The sequence below is a fragment of the Castanea sativa genome, chromosome 2 (assembly GCF_040712315.1).
Source record: "Castanea sativa cultivar Marrone di Chiusa Pesio chromosome 2, ASM4071231v1".
Lineage (NCBI taxonomy): Eukaryota > Viridiplantae > Streptophyta > Magnoliopsida > Fagales > Fagaceae > Castanea > Castanea sativa.
Window position 1 is genome coordinate 35,921,805 of NC_134014.1, and position 21,944 is coordinate 35,943,748.

The 21,944-nt window shown below is 38.5% G+C and overlaps 1 protein-coding gene across 1 annotated transcript; it reads left to right on the forward strand.

Annotated features, from left to right (window-relative positions):
* The first annotated feature begins 3,954 nt into the window (after positions 1-3,954).
* LOC142625989 (protein WALLS ARE THIN 1-like) lies at positions 3,955-7,014 on the forward strand. The gene is made up of 6 exons (XM_075799746.1): positions 3,955-4,256; positions 4,389-4,451; positions 4,542-4,658; positions 4,769-5,174; positions 5,702-5,853; positions 6,732-7,014. Exons 1-6 carry the CDS (start codon positions 4,072-4,074, stop codon positions 6,919-6,921), a joined length of 1,113 nt encoding a protein of 370 aa, XP_075655861.1. The 5' UTR covers positions 3,955-4,071; the 3' UTR covers positions 6,922-7,014.
* The last annotated feature ends 14,930 nt before the right edge of the window (positions 7,015-21,944 follow it).

The window sequence follows — 21,944 nt, forward strand, 5'->3', positions numbered from 1 at the left end:
ATGATTGGCTAGTAAACAGTGGTGAGATTGTTATTTATGCATTTCTCTTAGGATTTTTTAGTCCTTACAATCAAAAGCATGTGACTTCAAGAACAAGATCATGTGATCAAATACTATAAACAACTCCCACACAACATGCACTGCAAGACTCAAACTAGCAAAGTGCAATAAAATAAGCTCATCCAAGTTAAACAAAGTACGTAAACAAGTTATGTAAAGATAATATGGCCAACCTTGATTTCAAAAACCAAGAAAAAGTTAATGCAAAACACATTTTTCTTCCTTTTTTTAGTTTTTTTAAAAAAACAACCTAGCATGAAATGCATGAATGATATGCAATGCAAATCCTAAAAGACAAAAACAAATCAAAACAACAAAGAGGAAAGGTCACAAAGAATAAAGAGATGAAACACAAGGACCATGTCAGAAAGACTCAATTAGATTGAGCCTTTTGCATCCAAAAATTTTTAGATGCAACTCTAGCATTGGAGTTATTATTCTGATTAGAATGATGAGCAACTTTAGAATTAGAATAAAGGTTTAAAGCCCTTACCAATTCACCAATAAGTACCATAGGATCTTGTGCTTGAGGCACAAGTACTTTTAGCTTATTTGCTCGCTTAGCAGCCTGCAACTTGAAACAGTTTGGACGAATGTGCCTAGCCTTTCCACAAAAATGACAAACCCAAGCAGGTCTATCATACAACTTATCCTTAGGAGGGTTAGGAGTCTTAGGCTTAGACTCTTTGAGATCAACTTTAATCTTCCTAGGAGGTGTAACTTCCATTGATTTGATAATCTCACTCATGAGAGGCTCAGAAGAAGGAACAAAATTTGTGGAATGAGTTTCAGACACATAGATATTTTCTATAAAACCTAGACCAGTTTTGTCTAGGGGAGACTTTTGAACACTCAGCATGTGATCAAGTTTAGAACTAGCAGACCTATTTCTTTGTTCTCTAGCAACAGATAATTCTAGTTCTAAGTTCTTAACTTTGTCAAATAACAACATAATCTCAGTCTTCAACTTATCAAGCAATTTATTAGCATCAAACAATTTCAAGAGCAAATTCTTCTTATCAAGTTCAAGAGAAGCAATTTTTTGTAAGCCTAAATCAACATTCATAACATTCTTTGCAGTAATCTTGTAAAACTTATTATAGGCTTCTTGCAAATCAGCATTCCCAGAGAGTTCCCCATTAGAAGGGTTCTCATCAGCCATAACATTTTCATCAACTACAGTAGTAGCTGTGAAAGCTATGAAGTTTCCATCCTCATCACTACCCGACTCATTATCAGAAACTTCATCATCACTAAGAGTTACAGCCATGGCCTTATCCTTTGATCTCAAGTATGTAGGACATTTTGATTTCACATAACCATACACTTGACAACCAACACATTGTTGACTTATAGAATTATTAGAGGTTTGACCTACTTTTTCTTTAGGTTTTTCATTATTGTTCACCTTAGAGGGTTCATTTCTTCTAAAATTTCTAGGTTCAGCATTGTTTTTACCTCTTGCCTTTCTGTTATTGTTCCTAAGAAAATTTCTAAAGTTCTTGGCAAGGTAAGCAATCTTTATAGCAGAGGGCTCGTCATCAAATCCATTCCCTTCAACATCATCAACTGACTTAAGAGCCATTGATTTGGATTTGTTTGTCTTGGGTAGGTCTAACTCATAGGACTGGAGAGATCCTACAAGTTCATCAACAGGGATGACGTCTACATCCTTGCTTTCAGTAATGACAGTCACTTTGGGTCTAAAGTCCTTAGTCAAAGATCTAAGTATCTTCTTAACAATCTTAGGTTGATTATAGATTTCACCCAAATTATAAGTAGAATTAACAATGTCATTAAGCTTAGCATAGAATTCATCAAAACTTTCATCATCAGACGTGCTAATGCTTTCAAATCTAGATGTTAACTACTGCAACTTATTGATCTTAACTGCCTTTGTGCCTTCATGCACAGTTTGGAGAATATTCCAAGCAATTTGAGCAACCTTAACATTAGAGATTCTCTTGAATTCCTCCATAGAAACAAAATTAAAAATAGTATTCATGGCTTTGCTATTAAAAGTGGCTGCTTCTTTCTGAGAAGTTTGCCATTCACTAACGGGAGTAGTGAGCTTCTCCCATTCGTGCTCAACGAAATTCTAGACTCTCTCATCAATAGATTTCAGGAATGCTTTCATTCTTACTTTCCAGTAGGCATAGTTGTTCCCATTAAAGTGAGGTGGGATCACAAGAGAGTGACCGTGTTCCATGATAACAAGGGTCAAGGATCAACTCTTAGATTAACAGATCTAAACATTAGAGCTAAACCGCTCTGATACCACTTGTATGTTTTTAGACCCCTTAAAACACAAGTTGTTTAACCTAGTTATTTAGCCAAGTGATTAACTTAGGTAAATTATTCAGATCTAAGTTAAAACAATAACAATCATATCATGTAAAGCATTGCGGAAATATAAAGAACACATGATATGATAACTCAAGGAAAACCAAATTGATAAAAAAGCTGAAGAGGATTTAACCTAGCTATCCTCAAGGTAAAATAATATCCACTATGAAAGAATTGAAGTTTACAATAATAACTTAGACCACTAACATCTTATTGCTACCTCGAGTAGAAAACTTACTACCACGACCATGTGACAGCTCTGAGTTTACGGACTACTTCTTTCTCAGATTTACAGCATCCACAAGTATACCACTTGTTTTTCTTTAAGCTCTTTATGCAACAGCTGAAACGATCACTAAGCTCTTGACATCAATCTCGATCTTGATAACCCTAACTATGTATGAAGGCAAGCACTTCTAGATCTCACAAGAGATTCACACACACAGCATAAAACAACAACATAAAAACGTGGTTAGGGTTTTCCTTTTATACTTAAGGCAAAATATAAAACCCTACACGTCAAACGGGCTTAGGCTGAGTTGTAAAATTCTGTAGAAAAACAATCTATACTAGCTTCGATCGATCGAGTCTAATCTTTGATTGATCAAGTCTAATCTTCGATCAATTGAGCCTTGCAGAAAGTGAACAGTAATTTTCTGCAATTACTCGATTCCAACTTTACATTAAACATACTTTGAGCAGCCTAAATCTAGATTCTAAATTTTGATCATGGTTTGCCAACATTACACATTGAAATTCTAATACATTTAGATCTTAAATCCTTAAAACCTAACACTCAACATCAAAGGTTCTATTTTTTTTTACCACTTCATTAAAATATTATTTATTTTAATCAAGTGAGAGAGAGAAAGTAGTGAAGAGAGGCACAACACAAGAGAGAGTGAGAGAGAGAAAAAAAAAAAAAAACTCTAGCAACTTGCTACAGTAGGATGTCAAAGATGACACTCTACTGTAGCAAAGATGTCAAAAATTTTAAGAATAGCATGCTTGATGTGGATGATATTTTAAGGGCATGAGAGCTAAAGCTAGGATTTAGCATTTTTCACATCTTTAACGTAAATGCTCTTAATAATTATTAGATGCCATCATTTTAGTCACGTCATCGTATTAGAGACGTGTTGCTTCTTGCCTCATTATTGTAATCCTTTGATTGCTATATTAACATAGTAAATATGCTTTTTTATCCAGCAATCAAACCAACCCATACGAATAAGAAATAAAATAATCTTGTTTGAACGTGACTGCCAGATATCTTCTTGATAACTTTTGAATTCCGAGTCACCGCTTCCTACTTCAACCAAAAATACTGATTTCCTTCAAACGGTTGATAATTGATAAAATTATTCATATATTACTCGCCTTACACATAATTATTATAATTTCAGCTTGTATACTTGAAAAACTATTAAACAATGTTCTCCAGAATTATATAATAATTTTATTATAATAGTGGTTAAATAATTAAATTTATCGTTTCCTAACTGACACCTTGTGTCTCTCCTGACTCTCTCCTCCTTCAAGGGACAAGGGCCAATGGCAAATAAATTTATAACAGCTCTACCTCTGACACAGTTCTTATGCTATGCTTGCATGCTTTTGACATAGATATTTTGTAGGAATTTTGGTTCAGCACTTGCCAAGAGAATGGCTAAGGTGCCTGAACGTGCCATGCTGCACTTGGTCATGACTGCCTGGCAGTTTGGTTATGCAGGGAACCATATCATCTTGAGAGCTGCACTTAATATGGGTGTAAGCAAGCTAGTTTTCCCTCTTTATAGGAACATCATCGCACTGCTTGCACTAGCTCCTTTTGCATATTTTCTAGAGAAGTAAGCAGTTGACACCTATTTTAACAATGTGAAGTATTTCATTGTACATGTTCATAGTTTTCCAATTGCATGGGCAAAAAATCCTTTTGTGTGTTCTAATTCCTTGGAATTTTTTGTACTTTGTGCATATAGGAAAGACGGGCCACCATTAACTACAAAAATTTTGGTACAGTTCTTCCTTCTCGGATTTGTTGGGTAAGATCTTAATCTTGTACAAAGAAGTTATATTGGTGAATACACGATTCCCAAAATTTGTCCTGCTGTTTTGATTTTTGGTACTGGCAGGATAACATGTAATCAAGGACTGTATTTGTTGGGTTTGGACAATACTTCACCAACCTTTGCCTCTGCCACAGAGAATATTGTTCCTGCTGTAACCTTTCTCATGGCTGTGGTACTCAGGCAAGCAATTATCACTCATCCTTTTTAAACTCTAAATCCTCAAGCTAAATATTATTTACTAACATAAAACTATTGGCGATTGGTCTACTACTGTTACGGTTGGGTTGCAGAATTGAGCAAATTCACTTGAACAGAAAAGATGGTATTGCTAAGGTGGTTGGAACTATTGCTTCTGTTGCTGGAGCTTCAGTCATTACCCTTTACAAGGGGCCAACTATTTATGCACCAAATTCTTCACATTTACACCAATCACATTTTTTGGTCTCGTTAGGAGATGCCAAGGGGAAGAATTGGACCCTGGGTTGCATCTATCTCATTGTTCACTGCCTATGTTGGTCTGGTTGGATTGTAGTACAGGCACCCCTCTTGAAAAAATACCTGGCTCGGCTTTCAGTCACGTCATATTCTTGCTTCTTTAGTACTTTGCAATTTCTGGTAATTGCAGCAAGCTTTGAAAGAGACTTGCAAGCCTGGCAGGTTCACTCTGATGGTGAGCTCTTCAGTATTTTTTATACGGTAAGTGAATCTCAAAACCACATATTTCTGCATTTTCATGAGAAGCACAACTTTATATCACTGTCCTATAAGAGTATAAGCTAATTCAATTCAGGATCAACACAGGCTAGTTAATTGGGATCAAAGACCTGGTTACTTGACCATAGTTGTGTAGCTAGCAATTAGTGATAAGTGATAGTTAACAAATCCTGCCATTCCGTCCCCCGAATTATTGGTATTAGGAATTTCTCTATTGGAATTCAATCACTTTCATGCTTCATATCAAATATTACAAATCTTATTCACTGTTACAGTATTTAAAATTTATGATAATGTGGGAGATCTAAGAAATACAATCTCAATTATAACTAGACTCTCTCCATTTAAATTGAAGTTCATATTTCATCTTATTTAATGTATACATGCACACACACAAGCAACCAATATAGCATGTTTTATGATCCTTGTGGCAACTTAAATTTGGTGAGTTTTATTATCCCTTTTCCCAAACGAACTCTATGGAATAAATTAGCATATTGGTGTTGCAGGGAGTGGTGGCTTCAGCATTGTCATTTGCAGCACAAACATGGGTTATTGACCGGGCCGGACCGGTATTTGTTTCGGTGTATCTACCTGTACAGACGTTACTTGTAGCTGTAATGGCCTCTGTTGTTTTAGGTGAAGAGTTCTACTTGGGAGGGTGGGTCTCATCTCTACCTTGAATATTTATCTTCTCTTTTAATTTTTTTTAATAAAAAAAAATCTTATCATCACCATTGAGAGCTACAACATGCTCTAAGGAAAGTTTAGCCGAATAATACTAAGGGAGCTACATTTTTTACAATTACTAATATGACTTGATATGAGTGGAACAACATCAATTTCACCCGGTTTCAACATAAAAACTACTTTTATTACATACCCGGCAAGTCAAGTCATAATAGCCATTATGAAAGTTTTTGTAAAAAAGTTGTTTTTACACTTCTTGATATCTAGTAACTGCTCGTTGGGATCCAATTTGTGAAGCCAGTTTCCCCTCTGTGCTCCCATAGATTAAATTTGGAGCCTGGTTAGCTTGGTTGAAGTACTTTATTTTAAGTTGATATCTCTTCTGAACCAGAGACATTCTACACTAATATGTGATTTTATTTTTTATTTTTTATTTTTTAAGAATTACCTCAACTTTCACTTAGTACTATATATATATCTTCCTTTCTTTGGTAAATAAATTAATATAATTTTTTATTAACATATCAGTATATCACATGCTTCTATGCGTACGACCAATGGCATAGAGATTGGTTATATAGTATTCCATTGATCCTTGTCATGTCATACATTATCATCATAATATATATTAGTATATCATAAGCTTTCCTTGTCCAGAATCCGACAAGAAAATTCCTTAACTTTTATTGGTAAATCAGACTAAGGAAATTCAGTGGCTTGGCATACAGATTCTTGGCATATTCCCTTTAGCCTTAAAAAAAAATTAATGTTTTTTATTTTTTTTATATTTTTTTTATTTTTTTTATTTTTTTTATTATAAATGTTTTTGTTATTTGTTTAATTGTGCAGGGTAATTGGAGCAGTGTTTATTGTGCTTGGACTATACCTTGTCGTGTGGGGTAAAAGTGAAGAGAGCAAGTTTGCTAAAGAAAATTTGGCAATTCCCTCAGTGTCTGAGAACAATCAGAGAACATCTTCGAGCAAATCTCCTCTCATCCAACCATTACTTCGTTGTCAGTGTGAAAACGGTGATAGCTAGAAGCCACTACAATCTACATCCAAAAGCCGTACCACGCCAACATTTTCAATTGTTGAGGCCAAACCTCTTTTCTTTTTTTTCTTTTTTTTTTTTATTTTAAATTATTTTAATTATTTTATTTTTAAAAAATAAACACACACATAAGTGAGAGGGAAATTGGTAATTGTTGAGGCCAAACCTGTCTCTTGAAAAGTCTCAATTTTTTTCCTCTATTGAGAATCCTCAAAATAATTCAATAACCATAATTTAGTGACAATTTCCCCCAATTCTATACAATGGTATATTTCTTAAGAGGATTGGAAACATTTTTCGTTTGTCCTTAAATTTTACAAAAATTTATTTTTGCCTCTAAAAAATTAAATTTCTTTTACATTTTGTCATTCTAGTCACTCCTTTTAAGTAATAAGGACAAAAATAAAACATGGTGTGTATATAAAAAAAAATTCTTTGTGCTCCCAAAATATGGTTTAGGTTTATTTTCATCCCTAAAATATGTATTCCGTCAGATGCTCTGACAAAAAAATCTAATAAAATTGGAATAAATAACAAAATGGGTGACATTTTAAATTTTTACGGCCGAAATTTTAAGTTTTTAGATTTTAGGAATGAAACTTAACATGTACTACATTACAAGGATTTTTGCCTAGGTATTATTTATTTATTTTTAAAAATATGGCAGATTGCAGTTTTGGACAATTGAATATGGTCCTTGTTTGATTCTGGTCTATATTGAAGACTCTTTTTTTACTGTTCGTATGTTGTAATTTCATTGATTAATCCATGTCAACTTATCACATTTTATGAAGAAAATGAATAAATTCGGGGATAACAGGTTGGACTTATGAATAAAATACCCCAATTTCAAACAATTACCTGGGTCTTTTGCCCAAAATTTTATTGTGCATAGCAGGTTGGATTTTTTATTTGAGATTTGCTTATTTTGCTGAAATTGAAAATTTTTGCTGAAAATACTGTAGATAAAGGTAAAAGTTAACTGAAATAGTATAGTAGGACTCATGAATAGTACCTGTAAGGACACAATTTGAGCTCCTGACCCACAATTAAAAGGGAAAGGGCTTGAAAGGCCTTTTTACAATAAATTTGTAGAGAGTGGGCTTGAAATCTAGATTCTAAAGGTGGTTTAAACAACAAAGAAAAATGGGCTTTGGGCCCAATGGCACAAATAGGGAGTTGTTTATAAGAATATTAATGAAAACTCCTCCTCGGACACAATTCGAGGATAGTTTATAATACTGCTTCTCAAGATAGATTACAATTGTGGACAGTCAGATTTATCATATACTATTCTTTCTTTTCTCTCCAAAGAAAGCCTCCCTTTTTCCCGAAGGTCCCTTCTCTCATTTATACTTCCTCCTCTTCCCCTTCTCATCTTCCACCTCATGGTTATAACGCTGGCTTAGATATTTGTCCCATCCATTTTCCCTGAAGTCTTCTGGAGACAGGGGCCAAGTTTCAAACCTCATGCTCAGGTCCCATTTCCCCATTAATGCAACCACCATATCAGTTGCAGAGTTTTTAATGTGGGGGCGGTGGTAGCAGCTTTATCTTAGATATTCCACCGCCCTTTCTATTATCCTCCACGTGTACCGTGTCTTCCCGAAACCATAGGAATATATATAACATAGCCTAGGGATATTAAACCTTCCCTTCTATTACCTCGGCTTTATTATCTGAGGACACAGTCTTCCTCGGACATATTTATTCAGACACTATTGCTTTTTTACCTAGTATTTTCTTTATGAGGTACATTCACACACCCTTTGATCACTTGATGTCCTCAGATTGGGTTTTTAGCCCAAAAGATATTCTTGGGTCACCCTTCATACATTACTGGGCCCAATGTCCCTACAATAGCCCCTCGAGATCCTTATTTCTCCAATTCGAGCTGAAAGGAGGATCTCGACATCTGTCTCCTTTTGTCCTGCGGATATTTGGCAATATTGCTGATAGGGATGATGATTTTTGAACTGCCCATCGCATGTTCCCGACGTTTCGGCATGCAAAGCGTCCTTAAATTAAATTCTGGCGTCTTTATGTTCCCCACGTTCAGCGATGTGACACACATCCAACGGTTGAGGATTGCCCTTGGGCAGAGGCAGGAATTCTCCTGCTTCATAATTCCTAATGATATATAAATACCAATTTCTTTCAAATCCTCTCACTCACCACAATTCTCCTATACCATACCTGCCATATTTTGCCATCTACACATGCTTTCTCATTTTACTAAATATCCTGGCCGAGGTGACTGTGCCTTCTTTTTTTTGTTAAAGTAAGTTCTCCCATACTCTTTCCCTTTCTTATCAGTTTTTTTCTTTTTGTTTTTCTTCCTTCCCCTTTCTTTTTCTATGTACTCCTTTATCCTCGGCTAGTCTATTTTCTTAGTTTTTCTAACATACCTACACCTTTTTTTTTTTTTTTTACAAAAAATGGGTAGATTTGCATCCCTAGTGAATTCAAATGAAAAAATAGAGCAATTTAAGGCTAAATACCGAATTCCCTCGAGGGTATCTATTACGTACTGTACAGAAGATGAGTATTTCGTAAAAAGAAAAACGGGGGAGGTAGTAATCCTGATGATTGCATTCATTGAAGGGGGGATGAGGATTCCCATGGGGACTGTTACTAGGGATTATCTTAGGGCTTTTAGACTAGCTCCTACCCAGTGTGCCCCAAATGTGTTTAGGATCCTAGGTTCCATAGATGCCCTAAATGAGAAAATGAACCTAGGACTCACTCATCACGATGTGAACTGGGTTTATAACCTCCACTACCTAACGAAAAAAGATGAATATTACTTAAAATCTAGGCATCCAGCAGTTAGGTTAATTCAATGCCTCCCCGAATCCAATAAGGGCCTAAAAAACGACTTCCTGATCATATCAGGAGATTGGCACGATGGCTTACCCTGTCTGACAAGGGAGGGGACCCCAGGTGAAGTTTTGGATCTATCTAAAACCCTTTAAAACCATTCCTTTTACCTTTTTATCTATTCTCACCTTGTTTTTCTTTCTTTTGGACAATTTTGTAGACCCACACGCAGCGGATCGTCACCCTCTCCTCATTGATTTTAGGAGATTGGACAGAATTTTACAAGCCGAAGTCTTTGTGCATACAGATAGTCAACTCCGAGCGGCTCATTTAATCCTCGGTTACGATCCCATTTTCAAGGCTTTTCAGGCGCCGAAGTGTGTGATCAAAGCCAAGGACCCACGTCTTCCCCGGATAAGCATTGCCGTTGAAGGTTTTCTGCTACCCGAGGGGGCTTCTATTCCTCAGGGTACCTTGGTTACCCAACCCATACAACCCCCACAACCCGTTCCGGAAGGGATTCCCCTAATCCCTCTTTCAACACAACATACATTCGGTGAAGCAACCTCTTCCCAACCTGCCATAAAGGAAGAAGAAGAGATTGTTGAAGTATCCGATTCTGAGGACGAGTTCGAGGTTTTTAATCAACCTTACTCCACTGAAGACCAAGTTTCTATGCTCGGTACATCCTTTCAAACCCTGCAAGACATCATCCAACAACCTGATCCCATGGGTATCCAGCGCAAGCCAAAGCCGAGTCTCAAAGATGTATTGGAAGCTCAAGCAGGGACTCAAGAGCTTCATAAGGAACCTCACACCAGGGTCCAAGATAAAGGCGCTGAAAAAGGCCCTGAATCCAGGCTCCCTCCTCCTCCCCCTCCTTCCCAATCTCAGTGTACCAACCCAGTTGACCACAAAAGAAAATGGGACTAGCAAAAAGGGAAAGAAGTGATGGAGGGAGGGAAGGGCTCTCTTCCCAAGGAGCTTGAGATTAAAAAAGGAGGAAAATAGGCCCGCACCATGCAGACGAGGTCAGATAGGCGGACCGAATCTCACGTGGCTGTACACGCTCCAATCTGGGTCCCTGATATGACTATGGATGACCACGCAGTCACCGTTGACGCATCCATTAGGAACTCCGATGAGGGAGCAGCCACTTGCATAGCAGACGCATTGGAGCAAGCTTTGCTGTTACCCGAGGATATGGGTGAGCTTAGAAAAAAGAGAGACCAAAATGTCTTCAGGATTTTGAAGAAGGAGCTTGCCATGGTAAGCATCTCTTCCAAGACTTGTTTACTTTTATTCCTGTTACTTTTATAAAACTTGTAACTTTGTCTTTATTATATTGTTGTCTTCCATGCATAGGCTGTTCAGTCTGCTCATAGGGCAGAAGAGATCGCCATTAGCTCGTACAAGTCTTTAAAGGCCGAAGAATCAAGGCGTGAAAATGCCCAAAGGATCTTGGACCTACAAAAGAAAAAACTACAAGAGGTCACAGATAAACTTGCTAAGGCAGAGAGTGAGAAGTCCAGCTTGGATGCCGCTCTTAAAACAACTGCAAAACAAACCGAGGACCAAAGACTGCTGCTCAGGCAAACTGATGAGAACCTTGCTGCTGCGAGGAAGCTAATTGAGGATCTTAGAAAAGATTTAAAGGAGTCTGAGAGGGTAAAAGAGGAGGCCATCAAGACCAAAGAAAAGACCATCCAAGAAAAAGAAGAGGCTGAGAAGGCAAGAGAAGAGGCTGAGAATGCGAAAGACCGAGTTGAACAAGAAGGTTATGAGGTCGGCGTAAAGGAGATCACGGAAACTTTCAAGGCTTAGGTCCCTAAGGTATGAAGGCATTACTGCCTCCAAGTGTGGAACGAGGCACTTTCCCGAGCTGGGGTTGAGGCTTCTTCTACCCTTTGGAAGGCAGAGAGTGTCTACTACCCTCTAGTCATTTGAGCCTCTAACCTTCCTCAAGTCAATGATGATGCTGACCTACAAGTATCTGAGGACAAAGACAGTGAGATAGCTAAAGACTCTGCCTTTGCTGAAGGTCAACTCCCAAAGCAAGCTGATCCAATAGAAGGAAAGGCACTAGAGGACACACAGCCCTCAAGTGACCCCAAAGACCCTTCCAAGGACAAGCAGGGTGACCAAACAAATCCAACAACCTTGAAGGATGATCCTAAAGGCAAAGGAATAGTTGTTGAGTCCTCGACACAACCTCAGCTTCCACAAGACCCCAAAGGCCCTTTGAAGATAAAGTTGAAGCAATGACTGTTCTCCTCTTTTCTCTGGCCTTTCCTTTATTTCTTCCTAATGTAATTTTGACAATCTCACAAGTATTTTGTAATTCCAAAGAAATTTGAATTTAATGAAAACACAAGTTCTACCTCATTTGTTTGTTGTTTTTGCTTTTGTTTTGCCTTGATCGTACTACTTCATACTTGTTTTGCTATATTTAGATCAGTAATCCCTTTACCCTTATTAGTTAATAAATCTAAGGCAGCATCCTGGATTGAATTTAGGCAATAAACATGTTCAATATGTCTGCAAATGCATTAAGTGATGCTCATGGATTTCCATCCATTTATCACTATCTTAGAGAGACTTCAAGATACACGGATTGAACGTAGTTGAATTTCATTTAGATGGGGCATGTCTAAGGACCAAAAGGTTATTAGGCTCTGTTCAACACTTAGTGAGATATCCATTTAGATGGGACATATGGTCCGAGGATCTAGGCATACCAAGCTTTAGTTTGATACTTAGTGAAAAGAATTGAAATGTTAATTTCCCCAAAGTAGATGATCTGAGGACCAGACATAACTAAGGTTCTGTCTAACACTTAATAAAAATATCAATTTAGATGAAGTACGTGGTCTGAGGATCCAAGCATACCAAGCTTCAGTTTGATACTTAATGAAAAGAACTGAAATGTTAATTTCCCCAAAGTAGATGATTCGAGGACCAGACATAACTAAGGTTCTGTCTAACATTTGTTAAAAATATCAATTTAGACAAGGTACATGGTCCGAGGATCCAGGCATACCAAGCTTCAATTTGATACTTAATGAAAAGAACTGAAATGTTAATTTCTCCAAAGTAGATGATCTGAGGACCAGACATAACTAAGGTTCTGTCTAACACTTGATAAAAATATCAATTTAGACGAGGTACGTGGTCCGAGGGTCCAGGCATACCAAGCTTCAGTTTGATACTAAATGAAAAGAATTGAAGTGTTAATTTTCCCAAAGTAGATGATCCGAGGACCAGACATAACTAAGGTTTTGTCTAACACTTGATAAAAATATCAATTTAGACGAGGTACGTGGTCTGAGGATCCAGGCATACCAAGCTTCAGTTTGATATTTAGACAAATGAAGATAATGAACGCAATATAGTGTCAGTAAAAATGGCCGAAGTGCCTTTCATTTAATAATAGTACCTTCGTAGGTTATTTACATTCTAGGGGTGTTGTACAACATATTCATCTAGATCTTTAAGATTATAAGTCCCTATGCCTGCGACTGAGGTAATACGATAAGGTCCTTCCCAGTTAGGCCCCAGTTTTTCCTATGCTGGGTTCTTTGTTGTACCCAAAACTTTCCTCAGTACCAAGTCCCCAGGTGCAAGAGGCCATAGCTTTACATGAGAATCATACCCTTACTTGAGTTTGTGTTGATAATAAGCTAGTTGAACCATGACATTCTCTCGTCGTTCTTCAACTAAGTCTAGACTTCTCTCCAATAGATTATCATTGCTGTCTGGAGTGAAGGAGTCCTTCCTTAGTGTTGGGAACCCAGTTTCTAGAGGTATTACTGCCTTGGCTCCATAAGTCATGGAGAATGGTGTTTCTCTTGTGGACCTTCGTGGTGTAGTTCGATATGTCCACAAGACATGTGGCAGTTCTTCTACCCATCTTCCCTTAGCATCACCCAACCTTTTCTTGAGCCCATTAACTATCACTTTATTGACAGCCTCGGCTTGCCCATTCCCTTGAGGATAAGCTGGAGTGGAATATCTATTCGTGATGCCTAGATCACAACAGTATCTTCTAAAGGCCTTACTATCAAATTGTAGACCGTTATCTGAAATGAGAGTATGAGGGATTCCAAACCTAGTGACAATGTTCTTCCATACAAACTTTTTTGCTTCCATGTCTCTGATATTTGATAATGGCTCAGCTTCAACCCATTTGGTGAAATAATCCGTTCTGACGAGGAGCCATCGCCTATTCCCTGCTGCTTTTGGGAAAGGTCCAACAATGTCCAAGCCCCATTGGGTAAAAGGCCAAGGACTAGATAGAGGATTAAGAACACCTCCCGGTTGATGTATGTTAGGAGCAAATCTTTGACATTGGTCACACTTCTTCGCATAATCCTGTGCTTCTCTCTGCATATTGGGCCACCAATAACCCTGAGTAAGGGTTCTATGAGCTAAAGACCTTCCTCCAGTATGGCTTCCGTAAATCCCTTCATGCAACTCTTCTAAAAGTAATTTCGTTGCTTTTGAGTGCATACATAACAAATATGGTCCTGAAGAAGAGCGCTTGTATAATTTTTGATCTTCGGACAGCCAGAACCGAGGTGATTTCCTGCGAACCTTATCTGCTTCGGACTTTTCTTTAGGCAAGATATTATCTTTGAGAAACGTCACAATTGGATCCATCCAACTAGGCCCTGCCCTAATTTGAAGAATTTGAGTGGTGTTATTACTCGCCCAAGTGGGTTTCCACAGATCTTCAACAAGAATGACCTGAGGTAGGCTTTGCGCCAAGGATGTTGCGAGTGTGGCCAAGGAGTTAGCATGGGTATTCCCACACCTGGACACATGTAATAAAGAAAAAGACTCAAATTTGGATTGTATATACCTGACCTGGGTTAGGTATCCTTGCATTCTTGAATCTCTTGCCTCTAGCTTCCCTTCCACTTGGCCTACCACCAATTGTGAATCCGAGAACATTTGTACTATCTTCCCTCCCATCTTATAAATCATGTTCATTCCAGCGAGGAGGGCTTCATATTCTGCTTCATTGTTGGTGGCCGAGAACCCTAATCTCAAAGATTTCTTAAAAGTAATTCCCTTAGGGGATACCAAAACTAGCCCCACACCAGATCCTCTTTGATGTGCTGCTCCATCAACGTACACTTTCCACAACGGAGGCTCTTTGTACGAAATCATGCCAACTGATTTTTTATCCATGCCTGATCCTTTAATATACTCTTTTAATGAGGGCTCAGCAAACTCCGCCACCAGATCCGTAATGACTTGCCCCTTTATAGAGGTGCGAGGCATATACTTGATATCGAAAGCCTTTAGGACAGTTCCCCATTTGGCAATTCTTCCCGTATAGTTTGCACTCCGAAGTATAGACTTAAGAGAGAGTTGTGTTAGGACAACAACTGTATGAGACTGGAAGTAATGGGGAAGCCTTCGCGTAGCATGCACCACTGCCAGGATTGCTTTCTCCAATGGTAAATAATTCACCTCAGCTTCATGCAGAGACTTGCTCACGTAATAAACAGGCCTCTGTACATTATCATCATCCCGTATAAGAACCAGACTAATTGCATGATTAGCTACTGCAATATACGCTAACAGAACTTCATCAATTTCTGGTCGAGACATAACGGGTGGTTGTGAGAGATATTCTTTAAGCTGTTGAAAAGCCACCGCACACTCCTCGGTCCATTCAAAACCCTTCCACTTATTTAACAATTGAAAGAAAGGCCTGCACCTGTCTGCGGACCGAGAAATAAATCGGTTGAGGGCAGCAGTCATTCCTGTTAGCCTCTTTCTGAGGTGGGTGTAAGTTGCTAATGGCCTTGACCTGAGCAGGATTGACCTCAATTCCCCGGTGAGTTACCATATAGCCTAGAAACTTGCTCGACCCCACACCAAAAGAACACTTAGAGGCATTGAGTCGCAATTTGTACTTTCTCAGCGTTTGAAAAGTGCTGCTTAGATCTTCCAAATACGTGGAAACCGCTTTACTTTTTACCACCATGTCGTCCACATATACCTCGATAGTTTTTCCCAGCTGTGGCTCAAACATCCTAGTCATCATCCTTTGATAGGTAGCCCCTGTGTTCTTCAAACCAAAGGGCATTACCTTATAATGATAATTTCCTGTAGGAGTGACAAATGCGGTCTTTTCCTGGTCCTCCACAGCTAAAGGTATTTGGTGATAACCTTGGAAAGCATCAAGAAAACTCATCCGAGGATGCCCAACAGTAGCATCCACTAACTGATCAATCCGAGGCATTGGGAAAGAATTTTTGGGACAAGCCTTGTTTAAATCTGTGAAATCCACATAAACTCTCCACTTCCCATTCTTCTTCTTTACCACCACTGCATGAGCTAACCATTCAGGATAAAAAACTTCTTTGATAGCACCCACCTTCTTGAGTTTGAGCACTTCCTCCTTAATAGCCTCAGAATGCTCTTTGGAGGAGCGCCGAGGTGGTTGCCTCCTCGGTACCATAGCTAGATTGACATTTAAATGATGACAAATAAAACTCAGATTAACCCCAGGGGCTTCGTGAGCATTCCATGCAAATACATCCATATTTCTCTTTTAAAAACAAAATTAGCTCTGTCTTCTCCTCCTGTGGCAATTAAATCCCCACTTGAAAGAATTTCTCAGGGTCATCGTTTATAAGAACCTTTTCCAGTTCTTCATATGCAAGTTTTTCTACCGAGGGTACCTTGGTTGTGGCCAGAGACTTTGATTGCTACGACTTTCCGTTAGCCGAGGCCGAGGACTCCGGTTCAGGCTGACGCGAAATTGCAGCCGTGACACACTGTCGAGCCACAGACTGACTCCCGAGCAGCTCCACCACCTAATCTCTAGAAGGAAATTTAACCTTGACATGCAAGGTTGAGGAAACGGCACCCAAAGCATGCAACCAAGGTCTTGCCACAATAGCTGTATAGGGAGAATAGGCATCTACCACTATGAAATCTACGTTTACCACTTCTGGGCCTGATTGTACAGGCAGCCTAATTTGCCCCTTTGGTAGGACAGCCTTTCCCTTAAAGCTTATCAAGGGTGAGTCATAAGCCGTAAGATCTTAAAGCTTTAAATTTAACCCTTTAAACAGGTTAGGGTACATGATATCTGCGCCACTACCTTGATCGACCATCACCCTCCTCACATCGTAATTCCTTATCCTTAGGGTAACAACCAAGGCATCATCATGTGGTTGGATAGTCCCAATTTTGTCCTCTTCCGAGAAACCCAAAACTGTTAGGACATTCGCCTTAATCCTCTTCGGCTGATCCCTTGATTCCTTGGCCAAGGTCCGAGCTACAGACATCACCCTGGAAGGAGTTGAGCCAGTCCTTCCAGGTGCAGCGAAAATAACATTGATTGTACCTAAAGGAGGCCTTGACGAAGGGCCACTGTGGTTTGCCGCCCCTGGGTGTTTTCCTTACCCATTAGCCTGATACAGGAATTGCTTTAACTTTCCCTCTTTAACCAATTGCTCCAAATGGTTCCACAGAGTCCGACAATCCTCAGTGGTATGACCCCTCTCCTAGTGATAATGGCAATGGAGATTTTGATTGCGTCTCAAAGGGTCCCCTGCCATCTTATTGGGCCATTTGAAGTATGACTCATGCCTGATCTTTTCCAATAGCTGTTGCACTGGTTCCTTGAAAACGGTGTTGACCACCTGTGGGACGGTAGGACCAGCCTGTTTGGAAAAATCTCTTCCAAGCCTGTTGTTGTTGTATCTGTCTGACCTGAAATCCCTCCTCTCCTGAGGGATAACCTTCGCTTTACCCTTTCCTTGCTACTGATCTTCCTCAACCCTTTTGTACTCATTGATGCGATCCATGAGCCGACGCACGCTCCTGACAGGCTTTTTCGTCAAAGATTTCCTCAAGTCATGCTCCGTAGGTAGGCCGACCTTGAAGGTCCTTATCACCACATCATCGAAGTCTCCGTCAATTTCATTGAACATCTCCCAATACTTGTCTGAATATGTTCTCAGGGTTTCCCCTTCCCTCATGGCCATGGATAATAATGAATCTAAAGGCTGAGGAACTCTACTACATGTGATGAAATGAGAGCCAAATGCCCTAGTAAGTTCCTTGAAAGAATTGATAGAGCCTGCCCTCAAGCCATCAAACCACCTCATGGCCACGGGTCCCAAGCTAGAGGGAAAAATCTTGCATATCAAAGTCTCATTCTTGGAATGTATTGCCATCCTTTGGTTGAAATGGCTCACATGCTCCACAGGATCCGTTTGGCCATTATAAATAGTGAAGGCTGGTTGTGTGAAGCGCCGAGGTAGCCTCCCTTCTTCCAACTTGCGTGTGAAGGGTGACCTGGAGATTTGATGCAACACCCTACCCATAGCATCATTTCCCAAGCCCCTAGAGGAATAGTTTTTACCCTGCCGCCCATGCAGGTTGTCTTCCTCGTAAGAGAAAGATTCATCTGGGGGAGTTCTGGATCTCTGCCTGTAATTTATCACCCCTAGAATCCTCCGAAGAAGGATCGGAGATAGAAGGAGTTCGCCTTCGCCTTTCGTGACACAATTTCCTTTTTAGGCTGTCAATTTCTTTTTGCATGGCTTTGGTATTTTCCTCGTGAGGAACTTTGCTTCCCCCTTGTGAATGACTCCTACTTCTGGTAGTGTGCGTAGTATGTACACTACCCTCCTGGTTCTCTTCGTGCTCAAGATGCAAGGAGTGATCCTCATGCTGGGACCCCACAGCCTCCGTACGGTGTTGTGGTCCTGAGCCCACCATGATGTTAAACCTCTTCAAAGACTAGAATTCCCACAGACGGCGCCAATTGTAAGGACACAATTCGAGCTCCTAACCCACAATTAGAAGGGAAAGGGCTTGAAAGACCTTTTTACAATAAATTTGTAGAGAGTGGGCTTGAAATCTAGATTCTAAAGGTGGTTTAAACAACAAAGAAAAATGGGCTTTGGGCCCAATGTCACAAATAGGGAGTTGTTTATAAGAATATCAATGAAAACTCCTCCTCGGACACAATCCGAGGATAGTTTATAATACTGCTTCTCAAGATAAATTACAATTGTGGATAGTCAGATTTATCATATACTATTCTTTCTTTTCTCTCCAAAGAAAGCCTCCCTTTTTCCTGAAGGTCCCTTCTCTCATTTATACTTCCTCCTCTTCCCCTTCTCATCTTCCACATCATGGTTATAACGCTGGCTTAGATATTTGTCCCATCCATTTTCCCTGAAGTCTTCTGGAGACAGGGGCCAAGTTTCAAACCTCATGCTCAGGTCCCATTTCCCCATTAATGCAGCCAGCATATCAGTTGCAGAGTCTTTAATGCGGGGGTGGTGGTAGCAGCTTTATCTTAGATATTCCACCGCCCTTTCTATTATCCTCCATGTGTACCGTGTCTTCCCAAAACCATAGGAATTTCAATAACATAGCCTAGGGATATTAAACTTTCCTTTCTATTACCTCGGCTTCATTATCCGAGGACACAGTCTTCCTCGGACATATTTATTCAAACACTATTGCTTTGTTACCTAGTATTTTCTTTATGAGGTACATTCACACACCCTTTGATCACTTGATGTCCTCGGATTGGGCTTTTAGCCCAAAAGATATTCTTGGGCCACCCTTCATACTTTACTAGGCCCAATGTCTCTACAGTACCAAAAAGTGTAATGAGACCTATGAATAATAGCAAAAATAAGCTAAATAGGAAAATAAGTTGGCAAAATTAATCATGCCAAACGAACACTTATGGTCCACATTTCTTCACTTCTTGAAATGGGTTCACGACCCACTTGTTTTATACTGTACCCTATTTAATTTGCATTTTTGAATGAGCTTATGACCCTTACTTCTCTTGTATCATAGATTGGGCTCCAAGGCCTGGATTTATTTAATTTGTAAAATAGTTTATGTCTTTAACATTATTATTATTATTTTTTGACAAGAGTCTTTAACATTATTCTTATTAGTGGTGAGTGAAGAAACTTCCAGTCAATTGCTTAATTGGGTTACAAGTAATCATGAGTCCCATTAACATCTTTTAAAGATCCAAGCCCTAATATCAAATATATATTATTCGTGGAGTAATGCTACCACCACAAACTATTTTACAATATTTTTACAAAATGTTGATGTAACCAATCTCTTATTGGTTTTCATTTAGGCCCACTATTAGTATCATTTTTTCATTTATCAATAATTACTCACTACATAAGCAGTTTGTAAAATAGTTTATGCCTCTAGCATTATTCTTATTATGGCCCTTACTTCTCTTTCATCATAGATTGGGCTCAAGGCCTGGATCTTTCTAGTTCATGAATTGGATTCACACCTCACAATATTATCAACATTAATCAGTGGGCCCATGATCCGTACCTCTTTTTGAAAATAAGCATTGGGCTCAAGCCCATATATATTTTTTCTCATTGAATCAATGCTCACAACCCATTTTGGTTTAGTTTTGGAAGAAATATGAGTTTTTTCCTCTTCTCATCTTTCACCGAATGGGCTTCCCTAACAGAGGCTCATATTTACACAAAATGGATTTTTGAAGAAAATTCCACTCAATTGCTTAATTTGGGTTACAAATTAATTTTGAGTCCCGTTAACATCTTTTAAAGATCCAAGCCTTAATATCAAATATATATTATTAGTGACTAGGCTTGATATCAAGAAACACATGAATATATATTATCTTGCTTGCCTTCCTCCAATTAATACAATCCAAGTCTTACTTTCTAAACTCTATTTATTAATATCAAATATTAATAGCTTGACGATATTAACTTTATCACTTATTTTTATTACTCATTTGTCGTATCCAAATTATTTTACTCAGACCTCAAATGTCATGGTGTTTCCATCGTCTTGTGAACATGTTCCTTCTTCACTCGTTATAATAGATATTCCTAGCAACTTTATTTTATGCTAAATTGGCTTTGCAGGTGAGATGCCTTTCTTTTTCCAGCAAGCAAACAAATAAATGATTTTTCTTAAATATGGGCATGGCAGCAAAATTACATGTCGACAAATATTTAAATCCATAGTAACTACTGGGATAATGGTTAGTATCTCATCAAATCTTATATCCTCTCTTTATGTCTGCTCCAATATAAACACCATTATAGTAAGTATAAACAAATTTTTTTTTTTCATATTTTCTTATTCTTCTTTCAAAGTCTATTTAATGTCGATTATACACCTTAACTCTTCATCGATTTTTTATTAGGAAAAGTCAAAAGATTCGATCGGGGATTTGTTTTGGCTACATGGGATTGCAATTAAGCATGTGTTTGTTTATCTTATTGCTTATCATTTCCGTTGGGAATACAAAAGAATGTAAGTAATAATTAATGGAGACCTGCAGAATACCATCCAGCAAGTGTAGCACAATCGTAATTGGCATATAAATAGGGAAAAAAAAGTGTAGAACTGTCACTGACAAAGATCAGAAAAATGGACACTCTGAATCCTAACAATTGATTATTCTATATATATAACAGGTTGTGGATCTCATAATTAAATCTACAATTCTGTGAAATCCATGTATGTAAGAGAGGATACATATTTTTTAATCGTCAGAGATCTTGTCTTTGCATGCATGAAACTCACTCATACTAAATATTTTTTGTTTTGGTTCAAAATCATCTTTGTTCAATTCACTTCTATGCACGACTAATGACAAACTATGTCAAAATATAGTTGACTGTAAAGATAAAAAACAAAAGAAGAAGAAAGATGCAAGCAGCTCAAGTTAACAAAGTTGAAGAGTATTTGAAGTAATTGGCTCAGGTAGAGAGGCTAAGCATCAAAACAGGGCATTGGAAGATTTGTAGTGCAGCTTGCTATATGACAGTGGTAGCTAGTACGACTTGTAGTTTATAATTAGATCAATTAGGAGCTCTGGAGCTGTGTATATGAACACGTGTAATGAATTGATTGGTTGTAGGTGTTGGATCTGTATAATGTGGAGTTAGTTAGAAGTTAGTTATTCTGTTCTTGTATCAGTCCTGGTATGTATGTATATGTGTGTATATATATATATATATACACCTCATGTACATTTAGTTTCTAATTAACGCAATTGAATGAAAGTCTTCCTTCAATCTTGCTTTTCTCTCTAGCTTGTTCTCATTTTCTCTATCTGTTTTACTTTCCAAGCTCTCTGTTTTCTTATATGGTATCAATGCTTTGTGCTTTTATCA

Bases quoted from the DNA above. Each gene is read 5' to 3' on its own strand.
- LOC142625989 (XM_075799746.1), top strand. From the start codon at position 4,072: ATGGCTAAGGTGCCTGAACGTGCCATGCTGCACTTGGTCATGACTGCC. The intron at 4,257-4,388 runs GTAAGCAGTTGA...TTGTGCATATAG, and splicing joins TTTGCATATTTTCTAGAGAA to GAAAGACGGGCCACCATTAA. The intron at 4,659-4,768 runs GCAAGCAATTAT...GTTGGGTTGCAG, and splicing joins CTCATGGCTGTGGTACTCAG to AATTGAGCAAATTCACTTGA.